This window comes from Lycium barbarum, chromosome 12 (assembly GCF_019175385.1).
Source record: "Lycium barbarum isolate Lr01 chromosome 12, ASM1917538v2, whole genome shotgun sequence".
Taxonomy (NCBI): Eukaryota; Viridiplantae; Streptophyta; class Magnoliopsida; order Solanales; family Solanaceae; genus Lycium; species Lycium barbarum.
This window is the reverse complement of record NC_083348.1, coordinates 62,351,388-62,370,451: the sequence shown is the minus strand read 5'-3', so window position 1 is coordinate 62,370,451 and position 19,064 is coordinate 62,351,388. Positions and strand designations below refer to the sequence as shown.

The 19,064-nt window shown below is 37.6% G+C and overlaps 2 protein-coding genes and 1 long non-coding RNA gene across 3 annotated transcripts; 1 reads left to right on the top strand and 2 right to left on the bottom strand.

Moving 5' to 3' along the window:
* Positions 1-209: 209 nt before the first annotated feature.
* On the bottom strand, positions 210-3,899 carry LOC132623149 (uncharacterized). Its single transcript, XR_009576106.1, has 3 exons — positions 3,313-3,899; positions 2,511-2,561; positions 210-1,286 (listed from the first exon to the last, which is right to left on the bottom strand). It is a non-coding gene; the product is annotated as an uncharacterized LOC132623149 (long non-coding RNA).
* A 5,310-nt stretch (positions 3,900-9,209) lies between these two features.
* On the top strand, positions 9,210-9,899 carry LOC132624317 (secreted RxLR effector protein 161-like). The gene has a single exon (XM_060339116.1). The coding sequence runs from the start codon at positions 9,210-9,212 to the stop codon at positions 9,897-9,899; it is 690 nt and encodes a 229-aa protein (XP_060195099.1).
* A 2,735-nt stretch (positions 9,900-12,634) lies between these two features.
* LOC132621881 (calmodulin-like protein 30) lies at positions 12,635-13,532 on the bottom strand. Its single transcript, XM_060336353.1, has one exon. It carries the CDS (start codon positions 13,477-13,479, stop codon positions 12,922-12,924), a length of 558 nt encoding a protein of 185 aa, XP_060192336.1. The 5' UTR covers positions 13,480-13,532; the 3' UTR covers positions 12,635-12,921.
* Between the last annotated feature and the right edge of the window lie 5,532 nt (positions 13,533-19,064).

The window sequence follows — 19,064 nt, the reverse complement described above, 5'->3', positions numbered from 1 at the left end:
CAAATTTTCGGAAATTTTTTGTAGCGGGTCCCACCCCCGGCTAAGTTGCACAATTTCCATATTGCTGGATCTCCGATATTCACTTTCATACACATATACATACAATTACAGACAGGCCACAGATTTAAGTCTTCGTCCCACGAATTCCGTCTCCAAATAGTCGGTGAAATCTGATAAAATATCACCATAAGGTGCTCTCCAACCACCGACAGAAGAAAACTAAATTCCGACAAGTATCGCGGAACCTGTTTGTACTTACTTTATATATATTTACTTCCATATCTCTGGAAAAAAATTTGGGCAGAGGTTTCTCTGTATTTCTTACTATCCGAAACCTGTACACAAGAAATACCAACCATGCCTCACAGGGCCAACACATATACGCATATATATATACATCATATCATGTCGTCTCGTAGCCACACGGGGCTAACAATTACAGATAAAATTATACAGATGTCGAGGCTTACCTCACATGCCCAACTCGAACAACATCGGAGGCTCCTTCCTGTTCACTTTTCTGTTCAATCTTCAGCTTTATATTTCTACCACACATCAAACAACTTCTCCGACACACAGCTTTCATATTATTGCTTACCTGAGTACTGTGCGGCCTCCAATATCATCAGCCATTGCCTTCTGTCGATGCCGTCCTTTGGCTGAAATTAAAAGTTAGTCGAAAGGAATTCATATCCTACAGCTGGCTCTATCGCATGATCTAAGATTCAAAGAAGGGTAACATCCTAGATGCCCTGTAGCTTCCTGTTTATAGATATGGTGCACAACACATCGATAAACAAGACTCTACTAGACACGGCCTGTAGACATTCCGAGGACTAACCGCTCTGATACCACTTCTGTCACGACCCAACCCCGTGGGCCGCGACTGGCACCCTAGCTGGGTACCCGTACATACCTACCTGACCGAATTTCGTATCGTACAGATTTTTTTTTTTCAAACGGATATTACAGAAGTAGGCCGATACAGATACGGCACGCGCGCAAACATATATATATACCTGAACATGCAGACATTTACAGATAAGCCGATAAGGCTAACATACAGACGAAACCCGTAACCCACACATCTATCTACAGGCCTCTACAGACATACAGAATCATATGACGGGACAGGGCCCCGCCGTACCCAGAACTTCCATACATACAGAACATACGGAAAACAAAAGATATATATACCAAAGTACATGCTCCGAATCAAAAGGAGCTCTTCAAGATAGCAGAACCTGTGCCCTAGACTGGCGGCGTGTCACCGAGTGCGCCTGTACCTGCGGGCATGTAACGCAGCCCCCGAAGAACCGGGGGTCAGTACAAAAATGTACCGAGTATGTAAAGCAGAAATATATCAAACATAATCATGATCTGGACCGGAAGCGCATAAATATACTAGACTGGCTCATAAGCCGGACAGACAGAGTCATAGTCCCGACAGACGGACATAATCATGGTCCAGACAGACAGAATCAGAATCCATATGGACATACAAAATCAGAATCCATACGGACATACAGAATCAGAATCCATACGGACATACAGACATAGTCGTAGTTCAGACAGACAGACAGAAGTATACCTGATAGAATTATGCATGCAGAGTAGTGCAGAATCATACTGAATCATACAGAGGCATGTGTTTATATACATACTGATGGCACATGCATACAGACATACAGATCCCGGCCCTGTCTGGGGGCGCGGTAAACAGAACCCGGCCCTCTTAGTACGGGACGCGGTGGACAGACAGAATCAGATCAGATCATATGCCATCCTGGCCGCCATCCCCATACACAGATCATAGTATCATACAGACATACAGATCCCGGCCCGTACGCCGAGGGACGCGGTGAACAATGCAGAGAAATATGCACGATAACAGAACCTGGCCCGGGACGCAGTGAAGGAATGCATTGAGACAGCCACGAACAGATCCATGGGAAACCACATACATACAGACTCAATCAGACTAAAGGGTGCCAAACGGCGAGCCAAAATCAGAGTATACGGATAGTATGCATAGTACGCGCCTATATCCTACTTGGGAAGGCACGACAGATTATTATCAGAATCGGATTCTCAGATGTTCAGAAGTTATTTTATAAGAATTTCATAAAAATAGTTGTATCATAATCAAAATAATAGTTCAGGTGGTTTCTGAGAAAATCGGACAAAATGGAAGTATTTAAAGTATTACAGAAGATATCGGGCCTTGCGGGCCCGCCTCGGACCAACTCGAGGCAACATATGTAAATTATCGCTAATAGACCTTATGAGGTCATCCATAATCGTTTGGAAGTGTTCCGACTCCGTTTAGGGGAGTTTTGTACAAAAAATCACTTTAAAGGCAATTTGTAAGAAAATAGCTTCAATTGAATTGAAGGAATTGGAGCGGTTTTCCGTCTCGAATTCCGGGGAACGGAGTCGTACTTAAGGCTCGCGGCCGAGCCTATCACATCCAGAACATGCCTAGGAACAAAGGAAAATGCTTCACATACCTCGATAGCGCCTTACGCTCGCTTGGCGTCGATCCCAATCTCGTCCAAAATCTAGAAATGGTCAAGTTTACCATTTGTTAGTTTCAAACTTTTCAATAATCCAACTTAACACATGTTTGCCTACCGAAATTTCGGCAGCATTTCCTCTGTATATAAGACATCCCCGAGACTTAGCTCGGCTCAATTCACTACACAACAACCCAGAACAACAGCAAAAACAACAACAGACATTAAAACACACACTATGGCATCACTAGCCATCGTTTCGGCATAACGACACATCTTTCGTTTCAAACTTACATTTCCGAACCAAACTTGTTATTTTGATATTCATCACCCACCAAATTCATTACAACATACATCGGAAGCATCCATACCATTTTCACCCAATATTCATAAGGTATGCGAACATTCAAACTTTCCATTAAGCCACTACTTTCCAATTTTTCCTAACCTTCAACATACAAATTCATTATACATTTCCATCTTCCAAATTCATCCACAATAATCATAATTTTCCTCTTGATACTTTCATTTCCATTTTTACATAAACCATAACAAAGTTGTATGTTTTCCTACAACAACTTAATAACCATTAAGTTCCTTCACTCTCCTCACATAATCCATGATTAAAACAACCAAAATATTAATTCAAATCAGTCCATCAATTTCAATTAAAACAGCCCCTCACCCATAAATTTCAACAAAACAACAAACGAGTTTATAATGCTGTTTTCTCCGTTCTAATTCGTTAAAACTCTAAATAAACACTTTAATAACATAAAAGGAATTTTATAAATACCTTATCAGAAGATCCACCACGAAAATTTCATCCCCCAAGACTAATATTTATCTCAAATTGAAGGCAACGCAACGTACAACGTTTTTCTCTTCATGAGCTTCGGGATTCGGAGCTCGGATTTTGATCAAAATGATCTTCTTAGCCTTGAAGTTTTCTCTCTCTCTCTCTAATGGAATTTTTTGGATCTTTTCTGATCTGAAATGTGGAGGAGGAGGCTGAAAACTCCCTTAAATAATAAGGAAATGGGCCTGACCCGGATTGGAATCGGGTTGGGCCCATTTCACTGCCCAGCTTGACCTTTCCGCCTTAAAATGTCCATATCTCCTTGTACCGACGTCGCCTGGGAGCCCACGACCTACCGTTGGAAAGCTATTTCAATTATCTACAACTTTTATCTCTGGGCATTTTCCCAAATTCTAAACTTATAATGCCGTTTTTGCCCCTCCAAGTCAGGTCATCCGAAAACGTTTTCTTAAAAATATTCGTTTGGAGGGCTTCCACTTTGATTTGGCTCCAGGGCCCTTCACGGGTTGTGTTTAACTTTACATATACGATTCATATAACTTTTCACATGTCCCAAAAAAAATATTGATGTGTGGGCCCCACCTCAGCTTACAAATAATTCGACGTTCGAAAATGCAGGATATAACATCTTCCAACCAAATCAATGAATTTCACTCTAAGCTTTTCTAAGCCTTAGAGTGTGATATTAGGTACAATCAATTTAACCTCAAGTAACTATCCTCTTCCGAGCTCAAGTTATTAGATGAGTTTAATGACCCAAATTCTTGTTAATTAATCTTTCTCAACCTAGATTTCCTCTTCCAAGCTCAATCTAAGTAAATGGGTGAGTCCTAGGGTTAGCTAATCCCTTTGGAAACATTCAAGAACGAGATTAATTAAATCAACAAAGACCCACTTCAATAGCAATAAGAATCATTCAATACATAAGCATAACAAGAGTTTCAAACCAAACTTTAATCAAGAATATTTTCACAATCAAGATTCAAGTAATGGAATAAATACTACACACTTAGATATGCAATACAAAACAAGGAATTGAAGAAAGGATTAAGAAATATCTCATTGAAGTGCTTCCAATCTTCTCCTCCAATGTTGTAGAAAAACCCTAGCCTCCAAAACTTGCAAAATGACCAAAGATGGAAAATGTTTTGCCCTAGCCTCTCTTTTCTATTTTTATGTTTTTTTTATTATGTGCAGCAAGGACACTGCAATGTTTATAGTTGGGGGTGGCACGTGGTAGCGCATTATATTTTGAAACTTGCTCAAAATTTTTGAAAATTTTGTTCTTTTGACATGTTGTGGATTAGTCACTCTTATTATTTTATTTTCTTTCTTAGCTTCTTTCATTAGTATTGTAAGTTTAGGTGTAGGTTCTCCTTTGAGGAAATATGTGAAAACTCTTGGCTTGTTTGGTACTAATAGAGTTAGTCTCTTGCATGTGAAATTGAAATATGAATACCTCTCCAAATTGTTGTGAAAGTTAAAAAGCAAGGTGCATAGGAAAGAATGATCTTTGTGACAACTTTTTGGCTCATTTTGTGACTCTTTACCTGCTGGTTGTGTTTACTTTGGATTATGAGATATTGCACTAGTTGTTCTTGCTTGGGAAGTGAAATTGATCCATCTTGACTAGTTCATATGCCATGTGTGTGAGTGTTTGTTGAATAAATCTTGTGTTTACTTTTATCATCTAGAACTTGCCCGGTTAGTCTTTCAATAGTAATTTTGATCATATTGGTTGGAGAGATGACCTTGGGCTATCTTTGTGATGTTTGAAAAAGCCTCTTTAGCCTTTCTAGCCTACCATTGCATAAATAATATCACTAGTAACCCCATTTGAGATTATGACCTTTTCTTTGATTGCCACATTACAAGCCTTTACCATGTTTGATGAAAAGTCTCTCTTTTGAACGTTTCCCTCCTTGAACTTGAAATTGTGAATTTGAGGCCAAAAGCCTAAGTTGGGAGTGTTAGTGTTGCTTGAGAGTGGTGAAGGTTGGTGTTGTGAAAAAGTCAAAAGAAAAGAAGAAAAATTTAAAAAATACAAAAAGGTTGCAAACTTTTTGTGCAAAAAAAAAAGTATCTTTGTAAAAAAAAAAAAAAAAAAAAAAAAAATGCAGGTGACATCACCTGCGACTCGCAGGTCAGACCTGCGATTCGCATGTGTGGTCGCAGGTGGTGCCAGCCAAAAAAAAAAAATGCAGGTGACATCACCTGCGACTCGCAGGTCAGACCTGCGATTCGCATATGTGGTCGCAGGTGGTGCCAGCCAAAAAAAAAAAACTTTTTTTTTCCTTTTCTATTTTTATGTTTTGTTTTGATTATGTGCAGCGAGGACACTGAAACATTTATAGTTGGGGGTGGCATGTGCTAGCACATTATATTTTGGAACTTTATAAAGGAAGTTGGAATAATTGGGGAAACTAGTATGCAAAGGAAGGAGTGTTGTTTTGAAATGAAGAGGAAAGTGGACGAAAGGTTTTGTGTAGTGTTCAAGGAGGGCGTAGTTACTTGTATCCCAAATACTTATCCTACCCTTCCCTAAGCCTACATTACAAGCTTAAAAAGTCCCTATGTGATCTCCAACTAAATGTTCTTGAGTTAGTGATGATTGAAAATAAGGGCAAGCTTATGGTGTGATATTTGTTAGCACTAGAATTTTTTTTGTTGAGTGTGAGTGACTTTGTGTAATTGTCCCTTGTGTTGTTGTTGTGAATACAGTGATTTTGGGACTTTCTTTCTTGTGAGAGCATATGGATTACGATAGATTGGTGATGTTGAAAAATCCAAAGTTGAGTCAACTGAGCATATCTAGTAAGCTAGTAGTTTTGAGTCACTTATTGAGACTTGAGTGTTGTTGCTTGATAGTTTTATATCTCTATTGCATTCTTGAAATTGTATTTTGAATGAGGGAGTTATTTGGTTGAAGCTTCACATGCTTGTAGCCTAATTGTTGGTACCAACCAAAGTCATGTTTTTGTGCTTAAAATGGATCCTCATTGAGATTTTTGTTTTAGTTTGCTTGAGGACAAGCAAAGACTTTAAGTTGGGGGTGTTGATGAGTCGTGAAATTACGCGATATTCGACGCTAATTCCTTAAGCTTTTGTGACTCCTTAAGCACTTTTGTTGTTACTTTTTGTGTTTTTATGTTGTTTTGTAGGAAAGGATGCCCGGAGAGCATAAAAGAGCAAAATGGATCAAAATGGACCAAAATGGAACAAAATAGAGCAAAACAAGCCAAGTAGCTGAAATGAGTGATTGGAAGATACCAAGTGAAAAGAAAGTCAAAAAGAGGTCAAACTGGACATTTTTGCAAAACTGTCAAAGCTGGACAGTTTTGCAAAAACGGGACAGATTTGCAAAACTGTCAAAAGTGGACAGTTTTGCAAAAACGGGCAGAATTGCAAAAACGGAAATATGGGGGCAGATTTTGACATTTTTTGGACTTGGAAAAATTGGGGGGAGCTACAAAAGAGAGGCTAGGGCAAAACATTTTCCATCTTTGGTCATTTTGCAAGTTTTGGAGGCTAGGGTTTTTCTACAACATTGGAGGAGAAGATTGGAAGCACTTCAATGAGATATTTCTTAATCCTTTCTTCAATTCCTTGTTTTGTATTGCATATCTAAGTGTGTAGTATTTATTCCATTACTTGAATCTTGATTGTGAAAATATTCTTGATTAAAGTTTGGTTTGAAACTCTTGTTATGCTTATGTATTGAATGATTCTTATTGCTATTGAAGTGGGTCTTTGTTGATTTAATTAATCTCGTTCTTGAATGTTTCCAAAGGGATTAGCTAACCCTAGGACTCACCCATTTACTTAGATTGAGCTCGGAAGAGGAAATATAGGTTGGGAAAGATTAATTAACAAGAATTTTGGTCATTAAACTCATCTAATAACTTGAGCTCGGAAGAGGATAGTTACTTGAGGTTAAATTGATTGTACCTAATATCACACTCTAAGGCTTGGAAAAGCTTAGAGTGAAATTCATTGATTTGGTTGGAAGACTTTCAATGAGATTTTAGATATCATTATCTATCAACACAAATCCGCTCTTAGTTGTAAAATCGTAAAATACGTTGGATCGTTACTTGAGTGTAATCTCCTATTATCCATGCTTGTGGCCATTGATCATTTTACTCGCTTTCTAGGTTAGTTTACATTTCCGCATTAGTTATAATTTTCTCAAACAAAAATCAAAATATTATCTATCGTTTGGCTTTAGCGTAGTTGGTGCAAGTTCCTTACTTTCTTAATCGCCTAGCACATTGTTCCCTGTGGGATCGACCCCGACTCATAGTTGGGTAAATATATTGCATACGACCGTGTACACTTTCTCTTTGAGGAGTGTATTTGGACGTTATCAATTACCCAAAACTTTGTGGATGTATGCTCTTAGTACCGCTGTGTATTTATTAAACAGGATTCCTAGTAAGGCAGTTCCAAAGACTCCTTTTGAACTGTGGACTGGAAGGAAACCTAGTTTAAGACACCTGCATGTTTGGGGTTGCCCAGCGGAGGCTAGAATTTATAATCCACATGAAAAGAAATTAGATTCTCGAACATTAAGTGGTTACTTTATTGGTTACCTAGAGAAATCTAAAGGGTATAGGTTTTACTGTCCAAACCATAGCTCAAGAATTGTTGAAACCGGTAATGCAAGATTCATTGAAAATGGTGAAGTTAGTTGGAGTGTCGAGCGACAAAGTGTGGAAATAAATGAGGTAAGGGTTAATGTTCCATTGCCCATGAATGTGCCTATTTCCACACCAATAACAAATATTGTTCCTGTTGTCGAAGAACACTTTGACAATACTGAACAACATTTGAATGAAACACTCCAGGAAGGAACTAACTCACAAATATCTGACGCAAATGAATCACAAACAGTGCCATTGAGAAAATCTCAAAGGGAAAGAAAATCGGCTATTCCAGACGATTATGTGGTTTATTTACAAGAGTCAGATTTTGACATTAGACTTAATAAAGATCCGGTTTCATTTTCACAAGCCATAGAAAGTACTGAGTCTGACAAATGGATTGATGCCATGAAAGAAGAGTTAAAAGCAATGGAATACAACAAAGTCTGGGATCTCATTGAATTTCCAGAAAGTTCTAAAAGAATCGGATGTAGATGGGTCTTCAAGACCAAGCGCGATTCAAATGGCAATATTGAACGATATAAAGCCAGACTTGTTGCCAAGGGCTATACTCAGAAAAGAGGCATTGATTATAAAGAGACATTTTCACCGGTCTCAAAGAAAGACTCGTTGAGAATTATTATGGCTTTGGTGGCTCAATATGATTTAGAGTTACACCAAATGGATGTGAAAACTGCCTTTCTTAATGGAGACCTCGAGGAGGAAGTTTATATGGACCAACCAGAGGGTTTCGAAATTAAAGAAAAAGGTCAAATGGTGTGTAAATAAAGAAGTCAATATATGGACTCAAACAAGCCTCACGACAATGGTATATAAATTTAATGATACCATCACATCTTTTGGATTTAAGGAAAACACCGTTGATCGGTGTGTATACCAAAAGATCAGTGGGAGCAAGTTTATATTCTTAGTCCTATATGTTGACGATATTTTGCTTGCTGCTAATGATTTGGGCATATTACGTGAGACGAAAGATTTCCTCTCTAAGAATTTTGAAATGAAAGATATGGGTGAGGCATCCTATGTGATAGGGATAGAAATATTTCGTGATAGATCACAAGGACTATTGGGATTGTCTCAGAAAGGCTATATCGAAAGAGTTCTTGAGAGATTTAACATGAATAATTGTTCAACAGGAGTTGTTCCAATTCAAAAGGGGACAAATTTAGTCTCATGCAGTGTCCAAAGAATGACGTAGAACGAAAAGAAATGGAGTCAATTCCTTACTCTTCTATTGTTGGAAGTTTGATGTATGCTCAAACTTGCACAAGACCGGATATTAGTTTTGCGGTCGGAATGCTGGGAAGATATCAGGGTAACCCGGGAATTGATCATTGGAAAGCTGCAAAGAAAGTTTTGAGGTACCTGATAGGAACGAAGGATTACATGCTCACATATAGGAGATCCAACAGTTTGGAAGTCATTGGATACTCGGATTCAGATCATGGTGGATTTGTTGACACTAGAAAGTCCACTTTTGGTTACTTGTTCCTATTAGCTGAAGGAACAATATCGTGGAAGAGTGATAAGCAATCTGTCATTGCTACATCCACAATGGAAGTAGAATTTGTAGCATGTTTTGAAGCCACAATTCATGCATTATGGCTGCGGAACTTTATTTCAGGACTTGGGGTTGTCGACACCATTACCAAGCCGCTGAAAATTTATTGTGATAATACTGCAGCAATATTCTTCTCCAAGAATGATAAGTACTCCAAAGGTGCCAAACATATGGAATTAAAGTACTTTACTGTCAAGGATGAAGTTCAGAAACAAAGGGTGTCACTTGAGCATATTAGAACTGATCTCATGATTGCAGATCCGTTAACGAAAGGTTTACAACCAAAGACATGTAAAGAACATGTACATAGAATGGGTCTTGGTTGTACTTATGATTGATGTTTTTCTTTATGATGTTTGACACTCTGAGCTCAATTATGTGTTTCTGATATACTTTAATGAATTTCCTGTCTCTCATAATGGTGTACAGATTATTGTTTTGAGATATTACAGGATAAGAATCCATGAGACATTATTGTGGACCATAATGTTAAATGTTTTATAACTTATGAACCTAGTATGATTAGTTGCTAATGTTGTAGTATATAGAAGGGAGTATGTAGCACAAAATTATGTATAACCGCCATAACTCGCATTAGTGGTTTGTCATATTATGGTATGTATGATGGACGTTATATAAGAGATTTATTTTATGCGCAACTAATGTTTATGTTGTTAAATATTAGTGTTATGCGGTCATTGGTCCAAGTGGGAGAATGTTAGAATTTTATTAATTCTAATATGTGGCCCAATTAATGTAAAACTCATAACTAATATTTAATGAGGAATAAATCTCGTCTGTTAGATCGGTTACTTGATGGACGTACCGGATTAAGTCTCAGCTCCTATAAATTGGTCCTCCCTCCACCCATTAGGGTTACCACTTCTTCTAATATACTTTTCCATCATTGACGGTTGTGGTAACGTAAGACTAGGGCAAGGAGGTAGAAATCAATTTACACAATTAAAGCTTCCGCTTTCGTGATAATGTCTTCCGCATCAGGTATGTTTTCCGTATTATCTCCATGTAAGATTATTGTGTTCAAGATCCTGTGTGAATTAAATTAATCTTACAAACACATAATCCAATCAAAGAAGAAGCATCAACAACTATAGAGGGGATAAAGCTGCAGGGAGATGGTCACTAATTAACTTTGATGGATTTTCATGTGCAAACGTTGTTGTGCATACTTGACCAGTTTCTCTACTTCTTTCTTGTTATCAATGAAACCCATGATCAGTATCAGCATCCTTCATGACTCGACGAGCCTTCCACGAGCTGAACCACACGTGTAGACTCTCGAGTGCCTCTGTCAGTTCTTCGCGGCTAATACGCTTGTCATGATCCGTGTCGAATTGCTTAATCCACACCTTGAATTCTTGCACTGACATATCCTTATTGGGCTGCTGCACTGGTAGCTCGATACAATTCATTATAGCCATCTCTTCGTACTCCTTTTGTTAGTCAGCAAAGAGAAAATGCCCTGATCTTGTATACTTCCTTGCTTTGCTGGGGTGATAGTTCTATCCTCTATTGGTTGTTAAATTTGCATAAGTTTTTCAAGTGATAGGGAATTTATCTAGTACTAGTAGTATATAATTTGATGGGCCTCTTTTACTTTTGGACTTCTGTTCAAGATGAATTAGTTCAATCCACATCATCCCTAAAGCAGAGAGAATTCATGCACACTAATAATATGAATTTCTTTTTATTTGTGGGTTTGAACTGATGCTGATTCTAGCAACTTTATTCTCACTCCAATCGTTGGGAGTAAATTAACAATGGAATCTTTCTAGAATACTTTTTTAAGTATGAACGATGACGCATAGATTCATGAATAAAATCCCATTTTACCACAAATATTAGTGCAACTTGATCTTAGAATCAGATCCTGCTTATCCATCATTTCATAATGAGGTACTCCTATTTCCTAATTGGCTAGCTTTATTTGCATTAGAAGGAAAGATGGTTGATCATTTCATTTCCTCGACTAACGTGGGACTCTAGAACCCACCGCATGCCAGGTCTGGACATTTGGAGGGTGGCAACATAACACAGGGGGTCCGTCATTAATGGGTAAACCGATAATAGGGATGTGTCCGATTGTGATACTATGTGATGTGTGAGGAAATGAACTTTGGCCAAATACAACCCTAAAAGTTAGATCATGAAGTGAGAATTTCACAAGACGATATAAGGAGATAACAACTAATATATTAACCATTGTGAGACTCTAACAACAGCACCTAGTTACCTCTTTGATAAATAATCCTTCCAAACCTTAACCCTTACTAGTTAAAAAGACTCCACATATTCCCACCAAAGGCAAACATCCCGCTGGCATGACATTCATAATCTATGTACTTTGTTACCCCCTCTGCCAGATTGTTATGGCTCCTGATTTGGCACTGTGTTTTGGTTGCTAAGGCGAATAAACATCACAAGCCTAATGTTGGCAGATGTATTATTCATTTTTGGCAAGTCAAAACGGAGGGCGTTCTGTCTCAGAATAAGATCATACTACTAGCTATTACTTAATTTAACATAACATGTGAGATATTTTGCAGCCTTCATGACCTCACTAAGTAGGCGTTTGACCATAGAAATAAAAAAAAAATCACTTTTTTAGGAATTTTGGAGCTGGAGTTGGAGTTGTGGAGTTGTGGTTGGCCATAGTTTTTGCAAATAGTATTTTTTTTGTTGAAATGCACTTGTTTTGGTTGTGAAAAAATTGAAAACAAGTTTTTCTTATTTTTAAATTCCAAATACAACTTCAAGTTGAATTTGGAATTTTCATGGCCAAACACTAATTTTTGAAAAAAGTGAAAAAAAATTCCGAAAAAAGTGAATAATTCTTATGGCCAAACGGGGACTAAGACACCAAAATTGGGTATATTAAGAAATATTCATGATCTTCACTATTTACTCCACTTGCTACCGTGATCTCCTCATTAATTACCCTACTAACTATCTGTTATTTGTGTACTCATGAAATTATACCATGAATTGTAACTTTTGTAACCTAGGTAGCTCTCAAGACATAAAGGTTGGAGTATAGAATTCTTGCTGGAGGAAAACAAAGAATCAAATGTCTTATTGATTGGATAACACACTGAAAAGGATAGCTCATGGTCCCTCTCTCCACTATAACATACAAATTAAAAGTTTTAGCTTGTAAGTCTATCACATATTGCAAGCATATAAGTGTTGGAGCAAGGAGACTGAAGATCAAGGTGCTAATTTTCATTTTATTTATACACTCCATAACTCAAGGCAGTTTTCTTGAATTGTGTAAGTACTAAATTTAAGGCTTGTACACAAACTAAAGTACAAGTATCCACTCTTGATACAGCACTACTCTTAGACGAGCTTCATGGTGCGCGTCATCATGGTCACAAATTCGTCCATGTCTATAAGTCCGTCACCATTGGCATCAACACCTTTGACCATTTTCTTGCAACTCTCCAAGCTACATTTTTCTCCCAGCATTCGCTGAACCTTCAACAATTCCTCTGCACAAATTTTGCCATCGCCATCTAAATCAAACGCCTTGAAAGCGCTTCTAATATCAGTTGAATTCACACCACCTTCAAGATTCTGCACTCTCATGAACTCTTCAAAGTTAATGAATCCATCTCCATCAGTATCTGCAGCCTGAAATGCATCAGCAACTTCATAAGATTTCATATTTCCCCCATTACCCATCATCTTCATTGCCGATTTGTATTCTTCTTTTGAGATCTTTCCATCTTTGTTACTGTCAATTTTTTCAAACACCCTTTTCATTTCCTCCAATTTTGGACGGAAACTAGGCGTTTGCTTTACTTTTGACAGGTTAAATGATTGGCTAGATTTTGATAATGGCTTTCTAAAACTGTTGCAACGAAAATAGAGGAAACTTGTAGTACTATTCGACATGTTATGTGGCGAATTAATGTTGTTATTGATTTACTTTGATGCTAAAACTTGTAGACTCGCTGTGAATATATATAGCCTTCAAAATTAGGTACATTGCTTTTGACTTTTTTTCTTTAGGGGCGCACTTAACTTGATATCCTATGGGCCTGAAAGCTTTTGATGTTTTTTATTCCCAATTCACCTTACAATATGAACAAAATCCTTTTTCCATAAAATAAAACTGTGGCCACATTAACTGGAGTAAGAATTGTATACTGCATTTTTATCTTTCTTAAAAAGACTCTAATTTGACAAGAACAGATCCAGAGCACAAATATGATCTAAACAATTTCTATATTAACATCATAATTGTTCAAAGCCGTGCGTCCACGAAACGGTATATGGAGAGACCTGGTTGTCTACCAGTTCTCTCAGACAGTAAAGTAGGTAAATAACACAAGATTTTACCGTGAAAAACTCCTTGCTCAAGGGATTCAAAACCACGACCTACCACGTAAGATTTCAACAACACTATCACCGAGCAACTTCAGATTACAACCTCTTGCAATCTAGGAATACACCTCTTGACTACCCTTAGCCAAGCTCACAATCACGTTTGACTAACTCTAGCCAAACCAAATAATACACTTGACTAACTCTAGCCAAGAGTACCACTCAGTAGATTGAATAGGTAAACTGCCTAACAACTACTGACAATTTAAGATACCTACAACAGCTTCTTGAAAGAAGAGTAGGTTTACAGTTTAAAGAGAAAATGAACAAAGACTCACAACAACCTAAAGAACTTAGACATAATCTGGTGTCTGGATCAGGTTCTTCAGCTTGTAAGTGACTTTGTTCTTGAGAGCACTTGAGAACTTGTGGCGGTAAGAATTTGCACGAGATGGTTTAGGTTTTCAAGTGATACATAATATGTTGGAACAAGTTGTATACATATTGAGGAACATGTGGGTGAGATAGAGATCACTCACCCCATGTTTGACTTGAAGCATGGGCCGCAGCACTGTTGTACAGTTGTGCAGTTGGCAGTTGGCAATGCAGCTTTATAGTTGTTGCTGCTGACAGTATGACGCACAGAGCGAGCAGGTTTCTCTTTATTTCACCAGCAATTTGACAATCATCAAAACATAGAATGTGCTTTGTTTTATCAATTTTTCCCTTTTTGATGATGACAAACTCTGACACAATGTTCCCCATGATAATTAAGTCCCACTTGTTCCCCCTGCGATATAGGCCAGTTATAAAGCATAATACATCTTAGCAACAGAATCCCCTTAAGCATAGCATTGCAAACCACAATAACATCAACATCCATCCACAACAATACTTGAGCACTTTCCCCATTTTGGCATCATAAAAAAAGAATTAACTCAACCAAATTAACTCAGAGCCACTGGTAGCAAACTAGCAATAGAGTACAAGAAGAGAGAGAGATTGCTTAATAAAGATTAACAAGAACACATAGATAGTAATCAATTCATTGCAAAAATATGATAGTTTAAGCTGCAATTGTGTCACACAGCAGAAAGACCCCCAAAAGAGAGTTATCAACATCAAGATTTAGGAGAAAGGATGACAGTTTTGAAAGAACAAGGACTAGGAAGAATCACTCAATCGGTTGAGTGTTTGAAGAAGTTTGCTAATTTTCTCACAGTTGGCGTGCTGATCCTTCACTATCTGATCTTTGAGCACATCTATTGTGACCCTCAACAGATCCCTTTCAGTCATCAAATTTTTTATTTCATCTTGTGAATCAGAGTTCCTTGTTTGTTCGGTCAGTTGAGCTTTCAGAAGGGTGTTTTCTGCCCTGAGCTGTTGGATTTCTGCATTTGCTGACTCTTGGTGTTCAAATAAGAGCAAGATGGTGGAAGGACTGGCAACACCTACTCCTTTTTGCACAAACTCGCAGTCTTCCAGGGTGGTCAGAGAGAACATATGCTCTTTTGTCCCTATGGTGGTTTTTCCCGTTCTCACTTTAAAGTGCCTAAGTACCTTAGATAGAAAGAACCCATAAGGAAGACCAGACTTGCCTTGTATTGTGCTTGACACCTTGATCATCTGCTCAAACATGATGGCTGGCAGGTTGATTAGTTAAAATATTTTCATAGCTTCCACAAGGACCAGGTCCGCCAGCGTCACAATAGAGCATTCTCCAGTTCTTGGCAGGAGCACCTTGTTAACAAATTCAAAAACTAGTAGGTACTCAGGTTTGAGCTCTTTTTTGGAAAGACTTGCTTTGGCTGCAAACTGAGCATCCTTCACTATCTCATTCTTGAACCTAGTGGATCCTTTTCCTGTTATGACTTGTACCTCATCAGTTTTTACTTCCAAAAGACTCAAAACTATTGATTCAGTCAATACAAACTTTGTCCCATTCATAGTTAAGGCCAGAGTACCATCATCAATCCTGCATAAGTTTTCATATAACTCAATAACCTTAGCCTCGTATACACTGGGTATGGGTAGAGTAAAGAGATGCATCCAGTTTTGAAATTCTACCATTTCCTTCAGTTCTTTCATTTCTAGTGCCTCAAGGAGGTTAGTATAAAAAATCCTTCCAAGCAGACTCTTTCCTTTTTCAGACTTTCTTTCCTCCCCTTTGTATCAATGTCACTTTTTTGTCTCTTGAAGGGATCAGGTGTCTCATTGATAGACCTCTTTCTCTTTTGTTGTGGAGGAAATTGAGCATAACGTACCTCTTCTTTCATCTCTTCCCTGCTTTTATCTACTGATTTTTTACCTTGGTTGCTTTTATTCATAGTGCTAAAATAACTTTCTATTCCACTCTCTGTCACCTTTCTGGAGTTACTTCTCGGCAGAGGAGATTCTTCATTGTCCTTAACTTCCTCATTACTCTGTCTGCCTGCAGTGGATAAATTGCTTGCTTTATCAGATTCACTTGTTGCAACCCTTTTTTTGCTTATCTGACTAGCATTTTCGCTCTAGGAGATTTCTGAGAAATATGTTTTCTATCAGAGTACCTTCTTCTTCCTTTTCCCTTCAATTTTCTTGTCTCACTCACCCTTTGCTCCGAGCTTCTGGAGGACTGTTTCGCACAGAGCACAGTAGAATGTCTCCATCAGAGTCAGTATTCTAGAATATCTTTTCTTTTGAAGCACCTGGTAAGTTGGATTTTGGGTTTGATGCATTTGTGTTTTGATCAGAAGTGGTCGGGTAGTTTGAGAGTGATAACTTGGAATCCATTTGCTCTGATTTGAAAGAGAGTTAATGAAACATAGCAAAAGCTTGACACACTACTAAAAACTGCCAAAAATCGACGGACAAAAAACCGACGCACTGCGTCGGTTTAAAAAATCGATGGAAAACCGACTCCCTGCGTCGGTTTTTTACATTTCTAATTTTTTTTAATTATTTTAATTAGAAAACCGACGGACGACGTCAGTTTTTTTGGCAGAATTTTGAAAATATATATCCGCAAAAAAAAAAATCGACGTCCCACATCGGTTTTATTAAAAAAAAAATTAATATAAAACCGACGGACGACGTCGGTTTTATTTTTAAAAATATTTTAAATAATATGCAATTCAATTTGTTTTTTAAAAAAAAAACAATTTTTTTTAGGAAACCGACCGATAGGGTCGGTTTCCTATTATTATTATTTTTAATTTTTGGGTCAAATCTGGTTAAACGTGCGGGAAAAACCAACGGACAGGGTCGGTTTTGTCCATCGGTTTTTCTTTAAAAACATTCCAGACGGGTTTTCATACCCATTTCTTCTCCTCTTCCCAATTAAACTCCCATTCCCCTCAAACCCTAGCTACCCGCCGCCCCCCTCCCCTCCGCCCAGCCCCGCCGCCCAGCGCCGCCACCTGCGCAGCCCGTCCCCACCAATCCCAAACCCGTTTTGAAGTTAATTAATTGAGGTTAGTTTCTCTTAAATTAGGGCTTTTACAATTCTTTCAATTTTAGTTTTATTTGTAGATTTTAGGCCTAATGCTAATCTATTTAGCTTTGTTAAACATCATTTGCAATGTTATTAATGTTGAATTTGTGAAAAAAATGTAAACTATATTTGACTAGTTTAGTTGTCATTTTTTTTTTTTTTTGTTTTGGCTTGAGATTGTGCTATATTTCATGTTCTTTGTCAATGTATTTGTGTTAGCTTAGTTATCATTCTTTGTAATATTATTGATGTTGAATATGTGCAAAAATGTATACTTTAATTATTTGACTAGTTTTTTTTTTTTTTTTTGTTGGATTGTGTTTTTTGTTAGAATTCCATAAGTTATTAGAATTGTTATTGATCATTCCAAATTAGAATTGGTTGAGATTGTGCTTTTCAAAGTTAGAATTGTTAAGTTATAGTATTTCTATAACCTCAATACTAAAATGTAAATTTTATTTCTCTAGATTTACTTTTCAATTTTTAGAATTGGTTGGAATTGTGCTTTTCAAAGTTAGAATTATTAAGTTATGTTAGAATTATTAAGTTATAATATTTCTATAACCTCAAAACTAAAATGTAGACTTTATTTGACTAGATTTACTTTTTAGAATTAAAGTTAGAATCCATAAGTTATTAAAGTTAGAATTGTTATTGAGAATTCAAAGTTAGAATTGGTTGGGATTGTGCTTTTCAAAGTTAGAATTGTTAAGTTATAGTATTTCTATAACCTCAATACTAAAATGTAGATTTTATTTCTCTAGATTTACTTTTCAATTTTTAGAATTGGTTGGAATTGTGCTTTTCAAAGTTAGAATTATACCTAGAACAGAGAAGAGGGTCGATAGGAAGTTCAAAGCAATTCTGATTTCTTCTTGCTCAAAAACCTGATGTGAGAGGGGGGAGGGGGGGCGGCGGTCCCCTGGACATAGTCCTTTCAGGCAGTGGCCGTTTAGTCCATGGTCCATTGGATGGTCGGTGCAAGGCCAGAAATTGGAACACATTGATTCTACTCGTTCCCGTCGTAAACTCGACTCTAAAAGTTTCAGTTGCCTCCCTCTTTCCGCCTTATAACTGAAGTAGCTTACTCTTGCTCTGTGCGCTAGGGAGTCAGACTATGTGACGTTCTCATTTATGTTTGCGCTGTGTGAGTTCTAGCTAGGAAGCAAGCGCCGCAAAGGGTTGTGTTTCGGAATTAGGGGAAACAAAGCTTCAACAAGTAGAAGCTTCCTGGCAAAGCTTCAAACAAAGAGGTTGGACGCTAGAGGTGATCGTAGAAAGAGAGACTTTCTTTTCTTTTTCCAATTTCCTCAGTTCGGATTCTTCTCTGCAACCCGGGAAGATGAAGAATAAGTTATGTTAGAATTATTAAGTTATAATATTTCTATAACCTCAAAACTAGATTTACTTTTCAATTTTTAGAATTAAAGTAAGAATCCATAAGTTATTAAAGTTAGAATTGTTATTGAGAATTCAAAGTTAGAATTGGTTGTCGGTGAAAGTAGTGTGTCGTAGGATATAGTCATGTCCAATATGATAGAGTTAATGATATGGTTAATGATGCTTTTGGCGTACAGTCTGGGTTTGAACCTGGGAAAAATTTTGAGGAACCTCATAATGAAGAAGCAATGCGCTTCTATCAAGAATTAGAAGAGGCTAGTCGTCCACTTTAGGTAGGGAG

Bases quoted from the DNA above. Each gene is read 5' to 3' on its own strand.
- LOC132624317 (XM_060339116.1), top strand. From the start codon at position 9,210: ATGGAGTCAATTCCTTACTCTTCTATTGTTGGAAGTTTGATGTATGCT.
- LOC132621881 (XM_060336353.1), bottom strand. From the start codon at position 13,479: ATGTCGAATAGTACTACAAGTTTCCTCTATTTTCGTTGCAACAGTTTT.